The following is a 22,289-nucleotide window of genomic DNA, read 5'->3' as shown; positions in this document are numbered from 1 at the left end:
TACAGAGAATGAATTTTTGACAGCTAAATGGAAGAGGAAAAGTTGTTAAAGAGGTGTAGGTGTGAAGAGGTCTTGTAACACTGAAAGTAATACTACTTTCCCTACTGTGATTAGAAGGAAAAATTCATTTCTTAAAAACAAATCACTTCAGTTCATTTGCTGTTTGTTTTGTATCCACGGCTGCTGTAGCTGCGCGAGATGAAGATTTTTCATTGATATTTACCATCTCGGTCTCATCTCGGTCTCATTCTGTTCTTGTCTTGACTACAACAGTACCTGCCCGTCCCTATCAGCCCTTTGCACGGCCCTGCTGTTAGACCTAAAAAAAATCAGACTGCAGTTTGTTTTCTAAATGAAAGATAAATGCAGTAACCTTATTTTAATGAATCGTTTTTAATTCTAAATCAATAACAGCTCAAGTAAGAAAGGCGATTGAATGCTCACTGTGAATCTGGTCTGCACAGGACTTTTCGTTAAGTCTGCTGTTTGATTAAGTTTCGTGAAGCTCCAGGTTTATTGCTGCAGTTTCAGTTCCTCCAGTGCCTCTGGATAGTTTTACCACAGTCATTGTTCAGGGTTTACAGCCCCTGTCCCTGCCTGTGTCTGTGTGGGTCTGTCTGCCTGACAAGTGAAGCAGTGGTTCATATGAGCTGCGAGCTGCAGTGCGCCTCATCGTGCAGGAGACATGGCAGGCTGGGGAGGCTTCTTCGTTTCTCTCCTCAACTACAAGACGGAGAAATATGTCATCGCTGAAAACAAAAAGATCGGGATATTATTCCGACTCTATCAGCTGGCGGTGCTGGGATACATAATCGGGTAAGCAGCAGAGCCGTTTAGAAAGTGATTCACAAAGTTAAAAATAGTGCAGCTGAAAGTTAATGGTGACTGTTTCTGTTGTGGAGGAGTCCTCGCTGTGGAGACCTTCTCCTCTGAAGTTTGCCTTGTTTCATTAAAGTCACATATATTTGTTAGAGACAGGAAGTTATCTGTATGATGATGTCACGCTGACAGGAATGATGAGCAGGTGAGAGGGACAGTTTGCTGACGTCTGACAGTTTCTGGTTTGACCTTTAAAACTTCTTAAAGTGATTTAACAGCAGAAGAAAGTGAGGCTATATATTCATTGATTGCTGCTTATGAAATCAGATGTGGCTCATTGGCATGCTGTGCAGCTTAGGCAGGGCTGCTTAAGTTCATGTACTCTGATTTGATTACCTTGCCATGTCTGAGACCTTGTGTGTGTGTGTGTGTGTGTGTGTGTGTGTGTGTGTGTGTGTGTGTGTGTGTGTGTGTGTGTTTAGTTTTTTAACACTGTTTTATATTGCCTGATATGGCAATCCAATATTACAGTGGCCCATAGGTGCAAAGGCTCAGCAACAGCTGAAACTACGCAATATAAATAATAAATAAATACCGGTAATTGCAAACCATAAATAAATAATTGCAAACCACGAAACAAATGCAACTACTTAAACACGCTGCAAAAGAAACAAACATGCAAAGCAAAACAACTGCATTGGCATCAAAGACGCTACAAATACAGACAAGATCATTTTGGAAAAATAGACATTCATAGAATGTGGATCTTTGTTTTTTCGATACACATCATTGTACAGTGGCTGGAAAGGCCACAGCTGAAATGAAACACTTAAGAAAAACATACAGCATGTTCAGAAACTGCAGCAAATGCAATCCTCTTGATCTTTAATCCGTATTCAGATAAGGCTGCCTCTGGCACTCCCTTCTCACCCTGAAGTGCACCTGTAGGCGGTCGTTTCAGAGATGCAGGTCCTGGACAGGTCCCCAGGAAATGATTATGATGTTGTATCATGCTGAGACTTGTGATTTGCACCCCTTTGATGTAACTCTAGTTTGCAAAAATACAAGAATTATTCTATGATCTTGTCCAGGATTCATTTCCACATGCTGATGAACACACTTGATGACAGTGGGAGTGTGTGTGTTGTCACGCAGGCTGAACCACGAGGCTGCCTCACAAGGGGAATCACACATGCTGCACTTTTACATTCAACACTTTAACTCTTAAATTCCTTTCACAGGTGGGTGTTTGTGATGAAGAAAGGTTACCAGGAGAGGGAGGAGGCCATCCTGTCCTCTGTCATCACCAAGCTTAAAGGTGTCACACTGACCAACAGCTCAGAGACGGGCGCTCAGCTGTGGAACTCTGAGGATTACGTCATACCTCCTTATGTGAGTTTATCCATCTGTTGTAAATGAAGATGAGCTTGTATATTTCTTTTCAAGTCATTTGACACTTTTACACAGTCAGTCACAGATACACATTCACACACTGATGTTAGAGGCTGCTGAGTAAAGAGTCCATCACTATAAACATACACATTCATTCATGTAGCGGCATGACCTGGTGATCAAACCACTGCCCTTTCATTTGAGATGAGCCACAGCCACCCAGTTATCCATCTGTCTAACCATCCATCTATCTATCCCTCCATCCATCCCTCTGCCATCCATCCATCTATCCATCTGTCCATCTGTCCATCTATCTATCTATCTATCTATCTATCTATCTATCTATCTATCTATCTATCTATCTATCTATCCCTCCATCCACCCACCCATCTGTCCGTCCATTCCTCTGCCATCCATCCCTCTATCCACTTGTCCATCCATTTAGCCGTCATCCATCCATTCTTCCATCCATCCATCCATCCATCCATCGAACAATCCATCTATCCCTCCATCCACCCATCTGTCCATCCATTCATCTATCGATCGATCGATCCGTCCATAAATCCATACATACATCCATCTATCCATCCATCCATCCCCCTTCCATCCAGAGAGTTTGTCTATTCATCCATCAGCCCATCTATCCATCCAATCTCCCTTTAGCCAGGATGGTGATATATTGAGTGTCTGCCTTAGTAGATTTTTTATTAGCCTCAGCATCTGTCTCATCAAATCAAATCACATTTAACGGTATTGATCTTCTTTGGAGACTGATTTGTTTAACCTTTGCCTCTCTGAATCTCGCTGTCTGGATGTAATTTTGTTTGTAGGGTGAGCAGGTGGTCTTCATCGTAACAAATTACATAGAGACGCCCAATCAGAGGCTGGGATTGTGTGCAGAGGTGAGTAAACATGGGATAAAGAAAACCCATTATTATAACATGTTATTCAGTTTCTTGTTCTAGTATGTGAAAGTGCCATCTTCTTAATCCAGAAACGTTTTGTTCTGTCTCACAGAGTTATAAAGTTCCAGATGGACGATGTCAGAGTGATGAAGACTGCCCAGAGGGGGAGTCCGTAATAGCTGGCCATGGTGAAGATTATTGTATTTTAGTTTGGATCAGTATTTCATGTCGTCATCGTCGAGGTAGCTTCTGTCTGCTTTAATCATTTACAGTCAACATGAACGTCACCCAAAGTTATTTTATTTTGGATACTTTGATACACCGATGCAACAACTAAAAGTTGGATGTTAGATAATCACTATAATTAGTCTGAGAAATGTTTCCTTAGCTTGATACGTTTCAATATGTCCATTCAAACAGCACTCTGTCTAGTTTTTCATGGTAACTTTAATGGTTTACTCTCTGTCCCTCAGGAATCAAGACCGGCGTGTGTCTGAACAAAACAGGTACCTGTCAGATCCATGCCTGGTGTCCTGTCGAATACGGCAACAGACCCACGTGAGACCCTCTTCTCTCCTCTCTTTAAGAACTCTGGAAATTTGCCATTTTGTGCCACTACACTGACACTCACTCTGATCCCCAACAGGGATGGACATATTTCACAGGTTCTATTTATTACTAATGCAGCCTGTCAGCTCCACTTGTCTTCTTGTTTTTTTGTTCTTCTCATGGCTGCCTGTCTCGTTCCCTCTTCGCAGAGAGCCCTTACTAAGTGCGGCGGAGAACTTCACCATCTACATCAAGAACTTCATCAGGTTTCCAAAGTTCGAATTCTCAAAGTGAGTGTCTGTAAGTGGAGCAGATCGCTCTCACTCTTATAGTTTCAAGGCATCGTGAGAGAGCCCGCCGCAGAGTGTGCTGAGGGATATACATGCCTGATGGCTGCTCGAAATAACTTTAGGGTGCAGAGAGCCTCTATTTATACCGGCCGGTGCATTGCACTGAGTGAGACAGTGAAACAGTCATCTGAGACGTCCTTGACAGCAGGCCGTGGCCTGGACAGGTGTCAGATCAGATGGGGGTAGCCCACAGAGCGGTGCTGCTGCCCTCTCTGCTGCTGAGTGTTCAAGTGCTGCAGGAAAGCAGAGAGATGCATCAAGCCTCTGTTAATTCATCAGTCAGGATCTTACTCCAGTTACACACCCATCTCTCCCATGTCCCATGTTCTGCACTTATCTGGATGTGGTTTTCTTTAATGAGTATCTGCCTGTTATACAAATCCCTCTTCATGGTTGGTACACATCCAGTTACACTGTGCTCAGAGCCAAAGGGCATAGCAGTATTGAATGACGTACACGTAGTGTAAATGTGGCTGTTAAAGAGTGTATGTACGGGGAAGTTAGTGAGCAGAGGTGAAACCCAGTTAACGTAAAGATCCTGTATAATCCTCACTGTTTCACTCGTCTGTGAGACCAAGAGAGCAGCTTTGTGTTATTTGCAGCTCAAAAAAATCCTTCTTCATCGCATACTGGTGTCAGTACAAACCATTGACAGTAAGGGTGGATAAAGACTGACTGACATCACCCACTGGTTCCTGACTCTTCAACCAGTTTAATCATGCCTATAACCCCCTCTATTTCAGCCCTGCTCAGAACAGACTCTTTCTGTGTCTGTAGCTTTAAACGTAAATGAGCAGTGTCTGGCCACGCCCCTCTCTGGAAAGGCTTGCATAGCTCAGGCTTTCTCGCTCTATATCCTATTGCAGTCATTCCCAAACTCTTTTTGCCGGGCCTTAAATTTCTTTCTTAAATTTCTTAAGATTTCTTTTCTTTCTCAAATATAAAATATGCAATGAAAAGTAACAGAGTCGTGTTGGTCATACTGTGGCTGTTGTCAAGAAACTAGAGACAGGAGGGACGTGCAGCACTTTTCTTCTCAGCGAACAAACACTTCACATCAGTATACAACATACAACCTGAGTCTTTTCCCCGAAAACTTTTCGCACCCCTTCCGTCATTGCGGCCCTTAGGGAACCACTGCCCTATTGTTTAAGGTGAGATGGCAGACTCAGAGGGCAGAACAAACATCTAGCTGTGGGAGTGTCACCCACCTGGGGAGGGGCTTCTGCCCTTTGTGATGTCATGAAGGGAAAATCTCCAAACGGCCTGTTTGAGCACACATTTTCTGAAAAAGTTGAGCAGGCAAATGACGGAGAGGATGGATTTTCTCATTATTGGGGTATTTGTAGACCGGCTCGTGACACATTAGAGTTAGAGGTAGATGGTGAAGAGGATTTTGCAGAATGGGTGACCTTTAGTTAATCATGTTTGCTGTTTTCACTCTCAGATCCAACGTTCTTGAAACGTCTAATGACACCTACCTGAAAAGATGCTCCTATGACAAAGAACATGATCCTTACTGCCCCATCTTCCGCCTCGGAGAGTTGGTCAGCTGGACCGGAAGTGACTTCCAAGACATGGCTGCTCAGGTACCCAGCGTTGTGTTGTGTTGTGTCTGTTCAGATCGTGTGAAAAATCCATTTCACTTCTTGGCTTATAAAACAATCTAAGGCAGTTGCGGACAAGGATATGGATAATCCGTGTGCGCACTGATACATACTGTCTGCTGTGGTCCGTCAGGGGGGCTCTGTTGGGGTCCTCATTGAGTGGGACTGTGACCTGGATAAAGACTCCTCACATTGTAATCCAGCGTACAGCTTCACTCGTTTGGACATGAATCTTAACAACTCAGTCACATCAGGTTACAACTTCAGGTTTGTGCTCTGAGATATTGAATTGGAGACTCTGTTCTCTGTCTGAGACTCACCTGCTTTATTTTGATCCCCCTGCAGGTATGCAAGGTACTACAAGGATCAGAGTGGTGAAAGCTATCGTGATTTATATAAAGTGTACGGGATCCGCTTTGATATCATGATCAATGGGAAGGTATGCTGGTGCTAGGAGCCTTTTCTTTCTAATGGAAGTTCCTGATTCAGACATGAGACTGAGACTGAGAATGTTTATTTTTTATTGCAGGCTGGAAGATTCAATATTATTCCCACATTCATCACTATCGGGTCGGGTGTTGCTCTGCTGGGTATAGTAAGTATTTTCTTTTTAAATATTAACTTCATGTGTCAGTGATTGAGGTGTTACAGGGCCTTTCTCAAACCGGTCCCTGCACACTCCCGGCGTGGAATCTGCACACAGCACACTATAAAACGAATTCAACTGAGGCTAGTTAGCTAGCTAATTTCTGTACAATGTTGTCATAGTGACATGTTATCGCACAGAAAATACAAACAATAATCTAATAAAAAATACACATACACGTCACAGTGTATTTATGGAACCATAAGTGTTAATACAGACATTAATACATGCACAGCAACTTCCCACTGCACGTCTCTCAGAGAATGGTACAGCTCTACGGTTACCATTCTGTATATATTCTCAACCTGAGGGAGGGCGCCATTGAGGCAATGATCAAAAATAAACAAATCCTACATGCAAGTGGAACAACAGACAATACAATGTTCACACATTTCAAAGTGTGCATTTGTTTTGTAAATGTAAACCACATAGATGTCACCTCCTGGGCTCTGACAGGCCAGAGGTTGGATGACACTTAACTTTAAGACTTTTATTTACAGTAGAAAATGTAATATATTGTTTACTATTCTCTGGAAAATGTTCAGTCAGCTTGTGTTGAATAATCAAGTCAATCAGCAAGACCACTGTTTAAACGTCTCTGTCTCAAAATGAGTGGCACGCCCCCTGCACACCTATCAATACCTACATGTCTCGGTCTTGTCCTGGTCTTGGAGCATTCTGGTCTTGAGATGTCTTGGTCTAGGACTAGGTTAATGTGGTCTTGACTTCAGAACTACATCAGGGTAAAGTCTGTCCTGGATTCACTGACATCAATTGAAGTGAACCTTGTGCCAGTCATTTTCAATCATCGGGTATTTAATTCATTTTTATTAATACATTTTATTGTGAAGCACTTTGTGATGTCCACTGTATAATTAAACTTTTGAGGAGCCAGGACCTGGAGTCATGAATCCATCTCCATCCATACGCCGAGTCTCCACCTAGTGTTCGGTGCCGGGATTACACTCATCACAGATTAGCTTTCTGTTATTTTACTGACATTATGTAAGTGTTCCTCATCACAAAAGGCCGTTTGTTCACGTTTGTAGAAAGAAAGCATCCAAAGCAGCACATCTGTATTACCTTCATGGTTCATTACGTCTGTGGGAATTACAGGCTGTATGTTCTTGCTTACAAGTGAAAAAAGGCATATAAGGGGCATCGGATGATCTCATCTAATACATAAGTGTTGGATTTTTCTGTCCTCTCAGGGAGCCTTTGTGTGCGATATGATTCTGCTCTACATGATGAACACGAGCTCCTTCTACCGCGAGAGGAAGTTTGAAATCATCAACTCCAAGTATGACCGCTGTATCCACACTTCTTTTTAGGACGTGTCTTTTCATCAAACCTTGAGTTTACACTTCATATCACCTTTCTCTCTCCGTTTACGTCACAGCAAAGAAAAGACCAAAACAAAGGAAGGGAGGACGGGACACCGGGAAAGGAGATCCAAGAAACCGGCTGCAGAGAAAGATTTGGAAAACTCTGTCAAAAATCCGGAGGACACGTCTCCAGCTGAGAACCAGCGGCCTTTGGACACACGGGGTCCAACCATTCCACGCAACACAGGACAGCGATACTCCGCCATGCTCTCTCCACAGGGAACAGAGGCGAGGCATCACATCTCTTTCTCTTCAGAAGCTTAAGTCTGCAGGCAGAGCGAGAGCAATCACCTGCAGAGGAGCTTCCTTATAGCGACAATATTTCAGTGATGCTTGATCTGACTGAAGATACGCTGGTCCAAGATAAAGGTTTAATGTTCAACTCTGAAGCAAGGATGCAAAGAAGAACTCAAAAGGTGGATCTCAGTGGCAGGGTGGGTGTCCAGAGGCGGGACGTGGGAGATGGCAACTGATCCATAAATGATGATGTGATAATGCCGGCGCAATTACAAAAAGACATTAAAAAAAGTCTCGAAGAAAATCGCCGATGTAATGTATAATGTATATGTAAATGGATATCGAATTCTGATTTACAAATGCAAAGAATGAAAGGTGTTGTGATTCTGTGATTTGAGCTTTATCGGCTGTGGATCAGACTCATGAAGCTTCGTGGCCAGAGCCAGTGAGATACTATGGGCTTTAGTTGACATATTTGAATAATCATAAAACTTCTTTACACGTGCTTTCATGAGAGACATTATAAAATGATCACATCCAGAGCTGCATAAAGACTCTTAAATCCAACTGATTTGTTGTTTGCAACGTTTGAGTCTGAAGTGTAACCGAGAAAAGGTACAGGACTTCAGACAGTGTGCTGGAGTCGTTTGTAACTCGGCAAATCACTGCAAAGAAATGATGTATCCATTTGGAAGGTGGACTGTAATTGCTGCCCTTGTCATTATGGCTGCTTATCAGCTTGGATCTAAACCTTCAGAGGGCTTACGTCGCGTGAAAGAAACATGAACAAATCAGTGTGTCACCAGAGTTATTCAGTGGCCATGAATACAAGATGTTTTTAAAATCTGTACTTTAAAGCAACACGAGGAGAAGTGTGTACGGTCTTAACTGCTTCCTGTACCCTTGTCGTGTGTTGGGTTTAAACACTGCTGATCTTTCCTGCTGTATGTTGGGCAGGTTGTTGACACTGACAAAATGAAAAGCTGAAATTTAACTTCAGCTCTGACCATGTCGTGTCGTCATGATGTATAAACTTTGAGTTTCCAGTGGATGTTCAGGCTGATAGATGATAAATGTGTGTAGCATGCTCGTGTTATTAATAGGGCCCTCAAACAATCAACATTTCGTCACGATTAATCGCGTTAATATTCAGCATTTTATTTTAGATTCCCGCCTTAAGCTGGGAGTACTTTACTTACCGTATGCTTTTATTTTGAAACAAAGACTCTTCCTGTAGATGGAAGGTTACGACATGAAATTAAGCCCAGAAACAGGAAGCGGTTATGGATCCCAAAGTGAGGTCAAACAGCTCAAAGGAACAGTAACAAAGATCAGTGTGTGATGTCATCAGGTGGACATGACTTTGGACTGGTAAACTGAGCTGTCTGAGAGTGTGTTAAAGTGAAATGAGACATTCAAAGATGCAGCAGTGTCCTTCTTTTACATCACTGAGATTGAAGGCACAAAATAGTGGATTTTAAAAACAATCCAATTACTAAGATGTTTAGTGACTGTGATTATAAAGTGAGCTTACTCTCTGATCAGACATTAAGGAAACATGCCATGTTGAAGTTTTGGCTTCTCTGACAACAATGCAGCAGCCAGTATGTCCTCCTTACTTTAGATTCTGGTCTTGAATGGGCAAGAGAACTGGTTCAGATAGAAGTGATTTTACAATACCTAACAAGCCTCTGCATGTTTCTAATAAGCTCCACCAGCAGAAACCTGCTCAAACTAGGATCAATGTTGGAGATGCTTTTGAAAAATGGTTAGAACGCAGAAAGGTTTACAGACCGATGCAGAGCTGGCTAAACACTGAAGCTTCAGTGTTTGGACTGCATTATCCATTTTAAACACTAGATGTCAGAGTCGCATATTGCTCCGTTAACTTCAGACCTTAATGATAATTAACTTGTAAATACTAACAGCTCTTGTTAAAGACAAATGATCAGTAATGACAACAAACAAGTTGTTAAGAGGTATTTTTATTCATCAGAAATCAGTAAAGTTTTAATTTAATCATAGTATTGAACATTAAATGTGATTCATCTGTTTTGATCTATGTTACACTCTAAACTATGGCTCTGGTCCTGGTATGCATGAAAATGATCGCAGCGCAGGAGTTACAGGTTACACAAGTCCATGTTCACCATGACGTGTGGGGCAGAGGGAAAACGAGGACAGGTCATTTTTCATCGTCTAATTACTGACACACCTTCATGTCATCAGTCACAGTTCATCATGGAGAAGAATCACTAAAGGTATCTACAAACAGCAGGGCAGACAACATCATGGGTTTACGAAGCATTAGAAGGGGTTAACTCAAGGTTATATGTGTTGGATCATTTCAGTACACATGCACCATCCCGTAAAGGAAAGTCCAGAACAGGACGTAGGTGAAAAGGCCCCCGACGAGGCCCCCTGTGAAGAGCAGCCGTCGTGATTTAAAGCACTTGCTCCACCGCCGCCCGGCCTTCAGAATGAGCAGAAGAGAGAGGAGAAACGAGGCGAGGAAATAAAATATGAAGCCGTACAGTCCAGTCAGGCCCAAGATCCCGGCTGTTGCTCCGGACAGAGCGGACACAGAGGTGCGGCAGTAGTCCAGCACAGCGGCGTTGCCCCTCACGGATACTTCGCTGATGAACTGCGGCCCCTCACGCTTGGCTACAACTCCTGCCATCTTGGCTCTGGTCAGCTGTTTCAAGAGAGATTCAGACACATCTGAGTGTTTGTAGTGAACATAGAAAAAATATTATAAAATTGTGGACAGGTGAATTTGATATTTGCTGCTATAACTGATGCAGTATTTGATTAAATACAGAGGGTGAGACAGTGTCATTGTGATTCATATCGTTGAGCTTAGAACAACAAATGTGACTTCAAACAAAGCCAAACACATCAAGCCAATTATGTTTTTTTTTACATTTTGTGTTCATCATGCTGCATTATTGATTATTTACCTGATAGATCTATTACAACTTGTCATAACATTGTTTATTAACGCGACACTGTGGCACCTGTTGCATGGCGTTTGGCGACCACGCCCTGTGAACGAAAACCTTGTTCCTCCCGCCGGGGCCGGGTGGAGTAGTTGTGCTTCTGCACGGTTCAGCTGTCCATGCACGAGCACAGGCGCGAGTGCACAACATGGATATGAAGTGTAATCGGTTCCCGGCCTCCGAGGAAAAATACAGCCGAAAAAACAATCAACTGTGTATTTAAACACGGCGAGGCTGTGTTTCAACAGAACTGAACCGCTTGGTGGAAACGGACTAAACTTGCTAAGGCACGGTACAGATCGCCAGTGTGACCGCGCCCTTACAACTTTAACAGATATTCGTACTCAGGCCTTGGTTAGTTCTGGAGCAGTGTGAGTGCAGACCAGAGGGGGAAGGGTTGGGTGTCATACATGCTTCACTGAGACTAGTGTGAGTGCACCCTCAGTTGCTCCCGGACCCTGGAAAGGGGGGCCAGCTATCAGGGTCACAAACCAACCTCTCATCTGACTTGATCAATCCTCCAGATGGATCTTGACGTCATCATGAAGACTTCAGTTTCATTATTCACTTTAAAAGAGGATGGGTTCAACGAGAGCAGCACAGTGGAAGTATCTCAGTCTGTAGGGACTTGGGTTGGGAACCGGAGGGTCAAGTTCCTGAGCACTGCCGAGGAGCCCTTGAGCAAGGCACAGAACCCCAAAACTGCCGCTGCAGCCCCCTCACTCTGACACCTCTCCATTAATGCATGTAGGACCTTGTTTGAGTGTGTATTTCAGCCTGAGTGTGTGTGTTCATTAAACAGAGTGTGTAGATCAAGATTAATAAATTTTAAATTATGATTACTTTTATTGTATTCATAACACATAGAAATATGTATAATATAACAGCAATGATTACATGAAATCCAGTCTCATTGCCTGTTAACACCCTCAGTTAGCCTGTAACTGTGATAGAACATATTAAAGCAGCAGATATATTTTAACAAAAACTTAAAACAGAGCTAGCTGTCGTTAGCTTCACGTCATAATCTAGCATTTTAAGCTAATGACTTCATTTAAAGCCTTACACATAATTAAAGGCATTTATACACTTTTAATTATGAAAAATACAGAATATCCACCAAGTTAAGCCGCACGGTTGAATAAAACACAGTATTGTTGGACCGTATGCGAGGTTAACTTGACATTAAACTGATTTATTTCCACATCTTCATCTGCTCACAGGCTAGCTAGCCGAAGCTAACAGGTTCTCACCGGAAATACGCGCAGGAAGACTCGTTGACTCCTCGCGGGCGGGATTACAGATTCATCACCTGTCGAATTACCTTCGCAAATTTTTATATTTTATCACCTGTAATAAAATAATATCGGCTGATAATGCGCAACATTCATCCTCATTTAGATGACACGGCCATGCTCACTGCCTCGCGGTGCATTGTGGGAACATCTCGTCGTCAAACTGGAGGCGACGACGTCATGTGGTGCCTTCAAATCACAATTAAGAGTAGGAAATGACAGTTACCATAATAAGAGCGCTCCCCATGCCTGCCTTTAAGGTGAAGATGCAAGGGTCCTGTTTTTGTGACGTCATCGGAAATGGATCAAAACCAAACTTATGTACCTGACCGTTCTGTGTTTGTAATAGGTCACCTAGTTCAGTGGATCCCAAGTGGGTAACTTGGAGGGGCGTGAGACACCGTAGGGGGGTCCTGACATCCTTTCCACAAACATTTAGAAATGGAAAATGATAAATACCAGTTACATCCTCCTTTGAGATTATTGTGTCCCCTGAGAATTACAGTAGCTGCCATGAAGCAGTTGTTGTTGCTGTAAGCTGGCTCACTGTGCCCAGCTGTGTATTTTGAATAAAGGTGAAGCTGTAGCTGGAGAATACAGAACCCCTGAAGTCTCAAAAAAGGGAAAAGTTTCATTTTGTACGCACCATATTTATGTTTTGGAAATGTTACTCTGACTGATGTTTTAGGCGTACATGTAACGACACTCTCACAGTTGCCATGTAGAAACATGAACAAGCTTTTCCAGGTCCTGCTGGAACATCAGACTTTTTAAATTCAGGTCCATCTCTACACCCAGATGTATCGCTCAGTCTTTTGTTTTAAATTTCATTGACTGAGTAAGAAAACAAATGTATATTTAGGCACAGTATCTCTTCATGCATAAGAATTAGTAGTTATGTAGCAGCAAGAAAGATACTTCAATATTTTCAAATTTCAATTAATATCCCAAACTTTTATTTTCTTTAGGCCTCTATGAAATGGCTTGCCTATATTTAGGAAAGGCGTCAATATAAGACAGGCCTTTGATTATGTTTAGAAAAGTGAAAAAAGACGCACATATCCATTTAAATGTTTTCACGTCACTCAGGCGTTGTCGATGAATATTTACAGTCTCTAACTGCATCACATCCAAGGAACAACTCCAGCACTGAACCCCATTCAAAGGAGAACGAAGGCTTTATTTATGTGTTGGTTACACCAAAAATTGACTTTACAATATGTCTAGAATGAGAAAGAAATTATGAACAATCCAATAGGCTGAGTTCCATTATGAACTTTGTTTACTCCTGAGGGAAATCCTGATTTTACACTGTTATTTTAGAGACATGCTTCTCACACATAGAGGCCCAGATTATGCATGCATAAACAGAACCTGCAGACAAACATTAGTGGAGAGATCTTAGAGCGGGGCTGAGCAGGGAGCGCCAGAGCGTTTGGGGGATTCGATGCTTTTCTCAAGGGCACCTCTGCAGTACGGGGAAGTGCCCTGGCTCCTCTCCAGCTACCAGAACAACTTTGACACCAGGACTTGAGCCTCCGATTCCCAACCAAAGACCCTACAGACTGAGCTACTGCTGCCCCAATGTAGTGACTAACCATTACAATAAAGCGTGACTTGGTTTAGCCTTTTCTAAATATTGTTTTCTATCAAAGAGCACCTTCTTTGTTGTTTCACCTGCTTAAAGCATGCTGAATCCTTTCTATTTCGCGTCTATTGGATTATAAATAAAATGTAAATTTAGTAGGGTAAGGATTAAAAACTCCCACAAAAAGGTGACCTTAATCTCACTCAAGTTAATGTCGGGAATTAAATTAGGTGTATTTAAAGTCAGTTTCAAACGCTAAAACAAGTTTCATAAAACGCATGAAAATGTTTTCTAACCTCCGATAGCCTTCCTGCACGTAAACGCATCATCATTAACTTTGCCCTATCGCGGTGAAAGTAGCTGGACGCTCAGTGCGTGAAGCAGCCATGTCTGCATACATCCTGGGTTTAGACGTGGGGACAACTTCAGTGAAAGCCGTCCTGTTAGAAACTGACTCCAGATCAGTGGCAGAGACTCATGCTTTGTCCACTGTGTCCGATCTCAGCGACAAAAACGGGATTAAGGTGAGACCGTTCACGTGCAACACACAGCTCTACCTGCCCATAACCTACCTGTGTCACTGACTGAGGTGTGATTGCAACATGTTTTATCTCACGAAGGCCAAAGAGCAGGATCCGGGTCGGATCGTGGACGCGCTGAACAGATGTGTCGGCCTGATGTGCAGAGACAAGCTGCAGCAGGTCAGCAGCATCGGGTTGTCCGGACAGATGCATGGAGTTTTATTCTGGAAAGCAAAGAGCGGTTAAGTTTCCTCTTCTTACCTGTCTGCATGAACGCAACGCGTCACATTTTAAATGTGAGGTGATTTGTGCAATAACGGCTTTGTGACACGACTTGTTTCAGCAGCAGAGAAACCGTTTCCTCACTCTTTTACTCATGTAGACACCTTGTTATTAAAGCTGAGAGGAAATGCCATGACACGTAAACAGTTTGTGTGATGGGAGCCAGTGGAGAACAGCTGAGTGATGTTGATGTGCTGTTTTGGAGAAGTTAAGGGCCAGTCGTGATGCTGCAGGGGTTTGCATGTAATCTCACTTAGATTCTGCCACACTTGTCACCATGACTTTAAAATTAGGCTGCAATTGTTCTTCTCAGTTCTTGGTTCACTTTCCCTTTTTTTAAACACTGGAAATAAAGTGTAGTTTTAGCCAGCTCGACAGCAATGATATCATATGAATCTTTGGTCAAGACAGGCTGCCATGTTTATATCAGGCAGAGCATCTAAAGTGAGATTTGTCTGCCTCCAAACATCCTTAAAATCCTCCAATGAGAGCAGCTTGTTCAGTCTCAGCTCTGTTTATTTGCTTAAAGTAAACGGAAATGCCTTTTCTCCCAGTTCAGCTGTGACTGTTTGACAGTGACAACAAAAAAAGAGACAGAAAACTACAGGAGAAGCTCTGGAGCGTTAAAACACACGATGCATCACCATGTTACCCTCTGCTGGTTGCATCCAGAACTGGACATCCATTTAGTACACAACTGGTATCCTTTTGTTTTTAAACCAAACTAAAACCAGTCAACGTGAACATGACTTATGTCGCTGAGGGTTTCCTGTCATCTGCCTCCTTGCAGGTTGTGATTGGTCAAACAGCAACTTCTTCACACCCAGAGACACCAGTCAGCTGATCACCTGGCAGGACGGGCGCTGCAGCAGTCAATTCCTGTCCTCTCTTCCGAAGCCACAGTCTCATCTTAGCGTAGCCTCAGGGTTTGGCTGTGCAACTATCTTCTGGTACACAAGGAACAGGTGAGCGCTCACTTGTTAAAGGAACAATGTGCAACTTTTTGATTTAGTAGTCCTTAATCTCCCACATGAGACTAAAACAAACAGCAGTTTGACCGAACTCCATACTGAAACCTCCACCCTCCTCCAGAGACGCACCTCCTCCAACAGCTCTCCACTCATGTGAAGGAGTTTTGAATTAGAATGCACCATAATTAAGCACCATTTTGTGCAAGTGGTGGTCAAAGTTGTCCTTGTCTCTTGCTAATATCACATCTGTCCTGCATTGTTGTTAGGAAGCTAATGTTAGCGCTCTTTTGTTAGCTCGTACTGTAGCTTCACATTGCATGTAAACTGATAGAGAATGAGTGTGATCTAAAGACTCTTACGATATCCAAATCATCAGTGAGTATGTTCTTCTTCTTCTCTCTAGTCCTTGACTAAAACAGCTTTTATACACAAGAGGAGAAGCCGGCCGCCCCGTCCATGTAAACACAGCTCTGACAACAACACAGCCAGCGGGACTCAAGCTTGTCCCTCATTGTAGACAGTCAGGACTCACAGACATATTTACACAGGAGAGACTGGATTTCTGCTGTATTGATGAACATATTGCACATTCTTCCTCTCAAGTTCTTCCATGTAGAGACTTCTTTCCCAGCTTTGATGGGAATTTGTACTCGCTACATAAATATGTGTGGGTCTGCTGCAGGCCGGAGTTCCTTGAGGACTTCACGGTGGCAGGAACCATCCAGGACTATGTGGTGTCCATGCTGTGCGGTCTGGACGAGTGTGTGATGACGCCTCAGAATGCAGCCAGCTGGGGCTTCTTCAACACCACGTCCAACCAGTGGAACACTAACATGTATGTGATGTGTTTGTTAAATAACAACGTCTGACTTCTGCTCAAATACTAAATGCATGAACCTTGTCTAACGTTTGTGCACGATGGTGTTAAAAAGAAACAACTAAACAATAAGTACAGCTCTGTATATTATCAGCCTGATTGCACTCTGTATTAACATGAGTCTACATGATCTGATCACATGTAAAAGTCTCAACAACCTTCATCAGCCCTTTAAAACATTAGAGCTTAAGAAGTGGAGACGTGACTTCTACTGAAGAGAGAGAAAGCTTTTATGAAAGAGCGAGTTAGCAGGAGAAGGTAATATAAAACCTTCTATAAAGCCCAAAGTTACTTAAAGTGTTGTGGTTTATAAGTGATGTTAAACGAGCAGTATTTAACTCTGACACCTAGTGTTTAAAATGGGTATTGCATGATACATTTAAAACATTGCAGAAAGCTTTCCCCCCTACTCCCGCCCTCGTCTCTAAAGTGGATGATCACGCAGGTTGCCATGTGTAACTGAAGCTTCAGTGTTTAGCCAGCTCTGCATCAGTCTGTAAATCTTTCTGCGTTCTAACCTCTCTCCATGTTTCAAAAGCATCTCCAACATTGATCCTAGTTTGAGCAGGTTTCTGCTGCTGGAGCTTATTAGAAACATGCAGAGGCTTTTTAGGTCGAGTAAAATCACTTCTATCTGAACCAGTTCTCTTGCCCATTCAAGACCAGAATCTAAAGTAAGGAGGTCATACTGGCTGCTGCATTGTTGTCAGAGAAGCCAAAACTTCAACACAGCATGTTTCCTTCATGTCTGATCAGAGAGTGAGTTCACCTTATCATTTCACTCACTGCACATCTGACTGGTCTCTTCTTTAATACCAGGTGTACAGAGTGCATGATGTGTGTGACGTCTAACCACCTCTTCACTGTGTGTGTGTGTGTGTGTGTGTGTGTGTGTGTGTGTGTGTGTGTGTGTGTGTGTGTGTGTGTGTGTGTGTGTGTGTGTGTGTGTGTGTGTGTGTGTGTGTGTGTGTGTGTGTGTGTGTGTGTGTGTGTGTGTGTGTGTTTGCATGCTCCAGCTTGAAGGAAGCTGACTTCCCTGTGCGCCTGCTCCCAAAGTGTGTGCCGTCTGGGGGCTTTGCGGGGAAGACTTGCTCTAACTGGCACGGTATCCCTGCTGGTACGCCTGTAGCTGCCGCACTGGGAGACTTCCAGTGCTCTGTCTACTCCTGCATGAGTGCGAACACAGACGCAGGTGAAACAGAATGTGCCGTCATGTGTACACTTTATGCAGGGAATTCAGTGCTTTTTGACAGCACATGCATTTAATCAATATGGAATAATCCCATTCAGCTGTATGTGATCCGTTGGTAGTTAAATGTCAAAGCATGAATACAAGTGAAAAGAAGTCATTGTTCGTGAGCAGAAGAGAACACATTATGCTTCAGGTGTCCTCCCTCTCTTTCCTGCCATGCTGTTAACTCTTCATTCATTCACCTTGATCACATTTTTTTTTCTCCTGTTTTTTTTGCAGTTCTTAACATCAGCACGTCTGTACAGCTGACCTTCGCCATGCCAGCTGGCTTCAAACCTCCAGACTCTCCTCCGCCCACCTCCCCCGTCTCCTACTTCCCTCACTTCAACGACTCTTACTTGGCGGTGGCGGCTGCACTGAACGGAGGGAATGTGATGGCGACTTTTGTGGGGATGCTCGGTGCCTGGATGAAAGAGCTCGGTATGTGGGTGGTTTAGGTTCAAATATCATAATAACTCTTGGTTAGATACTCTGAGCATTTGTTTCAGACTTTTGGGAGATATAAATGACCACGTGTCAGAGTGAAGGCAAGTACACACCAAACTGACAACACACAACGACCTGCTGATTGTGGCCACTGATTGGCTAAAATCAGCGCACTGTTCCTACCAAGCTGATATCAGCCTAGTGCAGAGTCGTGTTTTCATTCTGCATGAGGCACTAACTGAAGGATAAACAAACACACTTGTTTGTCATTTATCTTATGGACACGTTTGTAATCACCTCGATGATAAGGAGATGATGCTGACGTTAGGTGAGAAAGCACTTTAGAGTATATTTTCTTGACCTTTTTTTTCTTCTCGTACACGAGTGACTGAGAGCCAATCAGACAGATTTCTCTCCTGGAATGGTTGCCGAATGTTTTTTCTGGTAAGACCCGAGCAGTTCCGACTCTGCTGTTCACACCACAATGACCAGAATCACAGACTCTCTCCCGGTCAGCCTGGTGTTCACCTAACATTACAAACAAACCACATTGTGCACTCTACAAACATAGGGGACAGTTTGCACTGATTTTTGACACATTTGAGCTGCTATTGGCTCTAAGCTTGGGGGCAAACCAAACATTTATTATCACGTGAAAATAACCTGTGGATTAACACCAAACCTTCTTGTGAAAACCTGTAAGGAGCTGCCTGACTGAACACAAACAGCTGAATGTTTCTCTCAGACTTCACCTGGAGTTTCTCCTCCAGCCTCCTCGTATTTAATCTTTACAAACTCAGAGTGAGCCGATGTGAGAACGCAGCAGGATATAAACAGGAGAATTCACCTCGAGCGTTTGGGAGGGGGCGGTTTATTCCCTGTGATCGCTGCACGACCACAGACCATAGTCATTGCATTCTGTTTCCTGTTCTCCAGTATGTTCTTCTCTTGTATAGTAGATTGTGATTCTGTTTAACCACACGTAGCATTGATAGAAAGACAGATATTCTCATTATAGCATCGTATAGATGACAGTCCCGGGGGAGACTGTTTATTTGAGGAAGGCGCGTCCTGTGAGTATTTTTTTTAATGTTCTGTCTCCAGAGAGAGCTGCAGGGTTTCTTAGTGAGTTAATGGAGTAGTGCATGCTGAATGTTAAAATGTCGATACTCCCTCCCTGCAGGTGCAGAGCTGAGCGATTCATGCTTGTATGAGAAGCTGATCCACTGCGCCCTGAATCAGGAAACGAGCGACCTGAGGGTGAGTCCCACCATCCTGGGAGAGAGACACGACCCGCTCTGCCTTGGCCATGTGACCAACATCTCCACCACTAATCTGTCTCTGGGTCATGTGACCAGGGCGCTGTGCCGAGGAGTCCTGGACAATATCACCTCCATGATGCCTGCTGAGCGGCTGCAGCAGGCGGGGGTGAGCAGGATTGTGGGTAGTGGGAGTGCACTTGCCCGGAACGAGGTGCTGAGACAGGAAGTGGAGAAGGCGTTTCCTCAGCCGGTGGTGTACGGACTAAACGCTGACTCTGCTGTCGGCGTGGCCATGCTTCTCTCTGACTTACTTGAGTTGAAATCACAGGAGAATCTTCATGATTGATTGACATTTAAGAGAACATTAATCTGCATTACTGAATTAAAAAAAGGAAAATCGCTAACGCTGGACTGCTGTCACAAAATTTGCACAGTGAGACTTATAAAACAAATGATGAATTTGCTTAAAGAGAATCCAAAGTCTTTCCAATTTAAACCTTAAGGACTAAATGGTTGAAGCTACTATTAAAGGAAGGACGGAAGGAAGACTTTTGCCCTCTCAGCATGCAGCAGATCTACGATTCATTCCAGCCGAGGATAACGAAGGACCGGTTTTTGAAGTTTAGCTCGGCAAGCCTCCTCTTTGATTTGATTGGCTGCTTCAGCCAAATGTAACATTGACGAGTACTGGGGCTCCGAGTCTTGAATTGAAAAGAAATTGTTTTCACTTTAATGAGCTTGAAAAACACGAGCGTGCTAAACCAAAGGAAAACAATGGCGACGTTCTTTTAGCAACAGGTCTCATTGTGATCGGGCCCTTTAATGGTTCTGAAGCCCCACCCATATGTTCAACAGAGTCGTGAGGGGAGGAGTAAAATGTTCTATAACCAAATTAATGTGATTTAAATGTCTTCAATGTCCCCGTTTTAGGAGGGAGACCCTCAGATCCATGTATATTCCTTTGTTTTTTAATCAATGCTTACTTTAAGATGATTGCTGCTTTTTCTTGACCTTGATTAAAAGTCTTAGTCCTCCATTAAAAGTCGTACTGCTCTGATAGTCTGTATTTTTCTTCTTTGCACTTCATCACTGTTAATTTAGCTTGAGGAAATCGTCTGCCTGGTTTTAACACGCAGCCTTTGCAGATGTTTCTACTGTTTCTGCTGATCTGATGCTCGTTTCATTTTACACTGTTGCAAGAAAGAAGGATGTGAAAATAACAATACATGGTAAGAGGCATGTTTTTGTCTTCTTAGTTATGAGAAAAAGCTTTAAAATGTCACATTCACCTCTTTATTGCAAATTCGTCTTGGAGCTCCTCGAAACGTGTGAAGTGTGTTGTTCTAAATCCACTCTTATCCTGTATTTGATCATGTCTATAAACCCCTCTATTTCAGCCCTGATCAGAACAGGCTGTTTCTGCGTCTGTAGCTTTAAATGTAAATGAGCTGTGTCTGACCACGCCCCTCTCTGGAAGGGCTCAGGTGGCTCGGGCTCTCTCGCTCCATGTCCTATAGTTTACGGTGAGAAGGCAGACTCAGAGGACAGAACAAACAACTAGCTGTGGGAGTGTCACCCACCTGGGGGAGGGGCTACTGCCCTTTGTGATGTCATGAAGGGAAAATCTCCAAACGGCCTGTTTGAGCACACATTTTCTGAAAAGTGGAGCAGGAAAAAAAATGAAGGATGAACTTTTCTCATATCTGGGGGGTTTGTAGCCGGACTAGAGATACATTGGGTACGTCTCACTTTTCTTATTTGCAGTCTCCTCGGTCCTCGGCCGAACCGGAAGTAGTTCCAAAGCCGCCATGTTGAGGATCGTCCCAAAGCTCTAATAGCGAACGGAGGAGAGAGGATCGAAGAGAGAGGAGGCTGATCCGAGGAGCGATGACAGAGGAGACACGAGAGCTGACTTCACGGAAGTCTTTTCACTGACAGACACGCCCCCTTCTCGTATATCACTCACTGATTGGACGCTGCAGCAGATCAGACTTCAGTGAAACTTCTCAACATGAGCAGAGTTTAATACGGGAGAAAAGACGGACATTAAAAAGACGCTAAACGGAGCGTGGGACATTTAAACAGATGAACATCAGTGAGTTTGTAAAGAGTCGATCTGTGATGAGCTGGGATTAAAAAGAGTGATGAAGAGGAGTCTGTTTTATATTCTCACTTATTTATCTTCTGAACGTTTCATCATTTAGATTCTAATCAATCATTTTCAGTATCCTGACACATAAATATCTGTGTTTATAAAATACAGAGTTGGTTGTCTAAATACAGGCTAGGTTCAGTCCAAACTGATTAATAATAATCAATAATTATAGACAATTCAAAATGAAATCTTTTAGTCAGTAGAAACTGTCCTTTTGGTTATGAGTAGACTGCAGGTTGTTCTTCAGGTGTTTTTTTTTTTATCAGGTAAAGACACTAAACACTGTAACTGTGTGTGTTTGATGAGAAATAATACAGTGTGTGTTTGATGAGAAATAATACAGTGTGTGTTTGATGAGAAATAATACAGTGTGTGTTTGATGAGAAATAATACAGTGCGTGTTTGTGTGGACATAAACAGCTGTTCGGCTGATTGACAGCTGAATGTGATCAGCTGATGTCACGTCATGTGACGCGGTCGAGGAAACGACGTCTCATGTGTCTTAAAGCTGATTTCCTCTGTCCTCTCTCCTTGGCTTCGTTTCCTCCGTGCATCTCTGGTGGGCGGGACTAAGACGCAAATGGGGGAGACAACTCGGAGGACACTCTGTGCAAATAAGGGAACTGAGAAAGGCCCATTGTCACGAGTTAGCAGGCAGGAAACAGGGAGGAGGACCCAAGTGCAGAATACATTACCGTAAATTCCGTACTATTGAGCGCACCTGGATATAAGCCGCACCGGCTAAAAATAAGTAAATAAATGTATTTGTAC

At 43.3% G+C, this 22,289-nt stretch overlaps 3 protein-coding genes across 5 annotated transcripts; 2 read left to right on the top strand and 1 right to left on the bottom strand.

Annotated features, from left to right (window-relative positions):
• Positions 1-202: 202 nt before the first annotated feature.
• On the top strand, positions 203-8,901 carry p2rx5 (purinergic receptor P2X, ligand-gated ion channel, 5). Its single transcript, XM_079355725.1, has 12 exons — positions 203-816; positions 2,061-2,211; positions 3,042-3,113; positions 3,229-3,304; positions 3,590-3,674; positions 3,875-3,955; positions 5,463-5,604; positions 5,756-5,889; positions 5,968-6,061; positions 6,152-6,217; positions 7,480-7,568; positions 7,668-8,901. The coding sequence occupies exons 1-12, from the start codon at positions 686-688 to the stop codon at positions 7,915-7,917; spliced, it is 1,371 nt and encodes a 456-aa protein (XP_079211851.1). The 5' UTR covers positions 203-685; the 3' UTR covers positions 7,918-8,901.
• Positions 8,902-9,860: 959 nt separating this feature from the next.
• emc6 (ER membrane protein complex subunit 6) lies at positions 9,861-12,373 on the bottom strand. 2 transcript variants are annotated; one of them, XM_079355726.1, is made up of 2 exons: positions 12,143-12,373; positions 9,861-10,585 (listed from the first exon to the last, which is right to left on the bottom strand). In XM_079355726.1, the coding sequence occupies exon 2, from the start codon at positions 10,568-10,570 to the stop codon at positions 10,238-10,240; it is 333 nt and encodes a 110-aa protein (XP_079211852.1). In that variant the 5' UTR covers positions 10,571-10,585; positions 12,143-12,373; the 3' UTR covers positions 9,861-10,237. The 2 variants fall into 2 exon arrangements, with proteins under 2 accessions (XP_079211852.1, XP_079211853.1); XM_079355727.1 differs by lacking the exon at positions 12,143-12,373 and adding an exon at positions 12,010-12,132.
• A 1,426-nt stretch (positions 12,374-13,799) lies between these two features.
• Positions 13,800-20,420, top strand: shpk (sedoheptulokinase). 2 transcript variants are annotated; one of them, XM_079355630.1, is made up of 7 exons: positions 13,800-14,296; positions 14,393-14,534; positions 15,366-15,540; positions 16,229-16,381; positions 17,440-17,615; positions 17,895-18,095; positions 19,285-20,420. In XM_079355630.1, the coding sequence occupies exons 1-7, from the start codon at positions 14,159-14,161 to the stop codon at positions 19,707-19,709; spliced, it is 1,410 nt and encodes a 469-aa protein (XP_079211756.1). In that variant the 5' UTR covers positions 13,800-14,158; the 3' UTR covers positions 19,710-20,420. The 2 variants fall into 2 exon arrangements, with proteins under 2 accessions (XP_079211756.1, XP_079211757.1); XM_079355631.1 differs by having other exon boundaries at positions 14,207-14,296; positions 14,393-14,473.
• The last annotated feature ends 1,869 nt before the right edge of the window (positions 20,421-22,289 follow it).

The sequence above is a fragment of the Symphodus melops genome (assembly GCF_947650265.1).
Source record: "Symphodus melops genome assembly, chromosome: 11".
NCBI lineage: Eukaryota > Metazoa > Chordata > Actinopteri > Labriformes > Labridae > Symphodus > Symphodus melops.
This window is presented reverse-complemented; position numbering and strand designations above follow the sequence as displayed.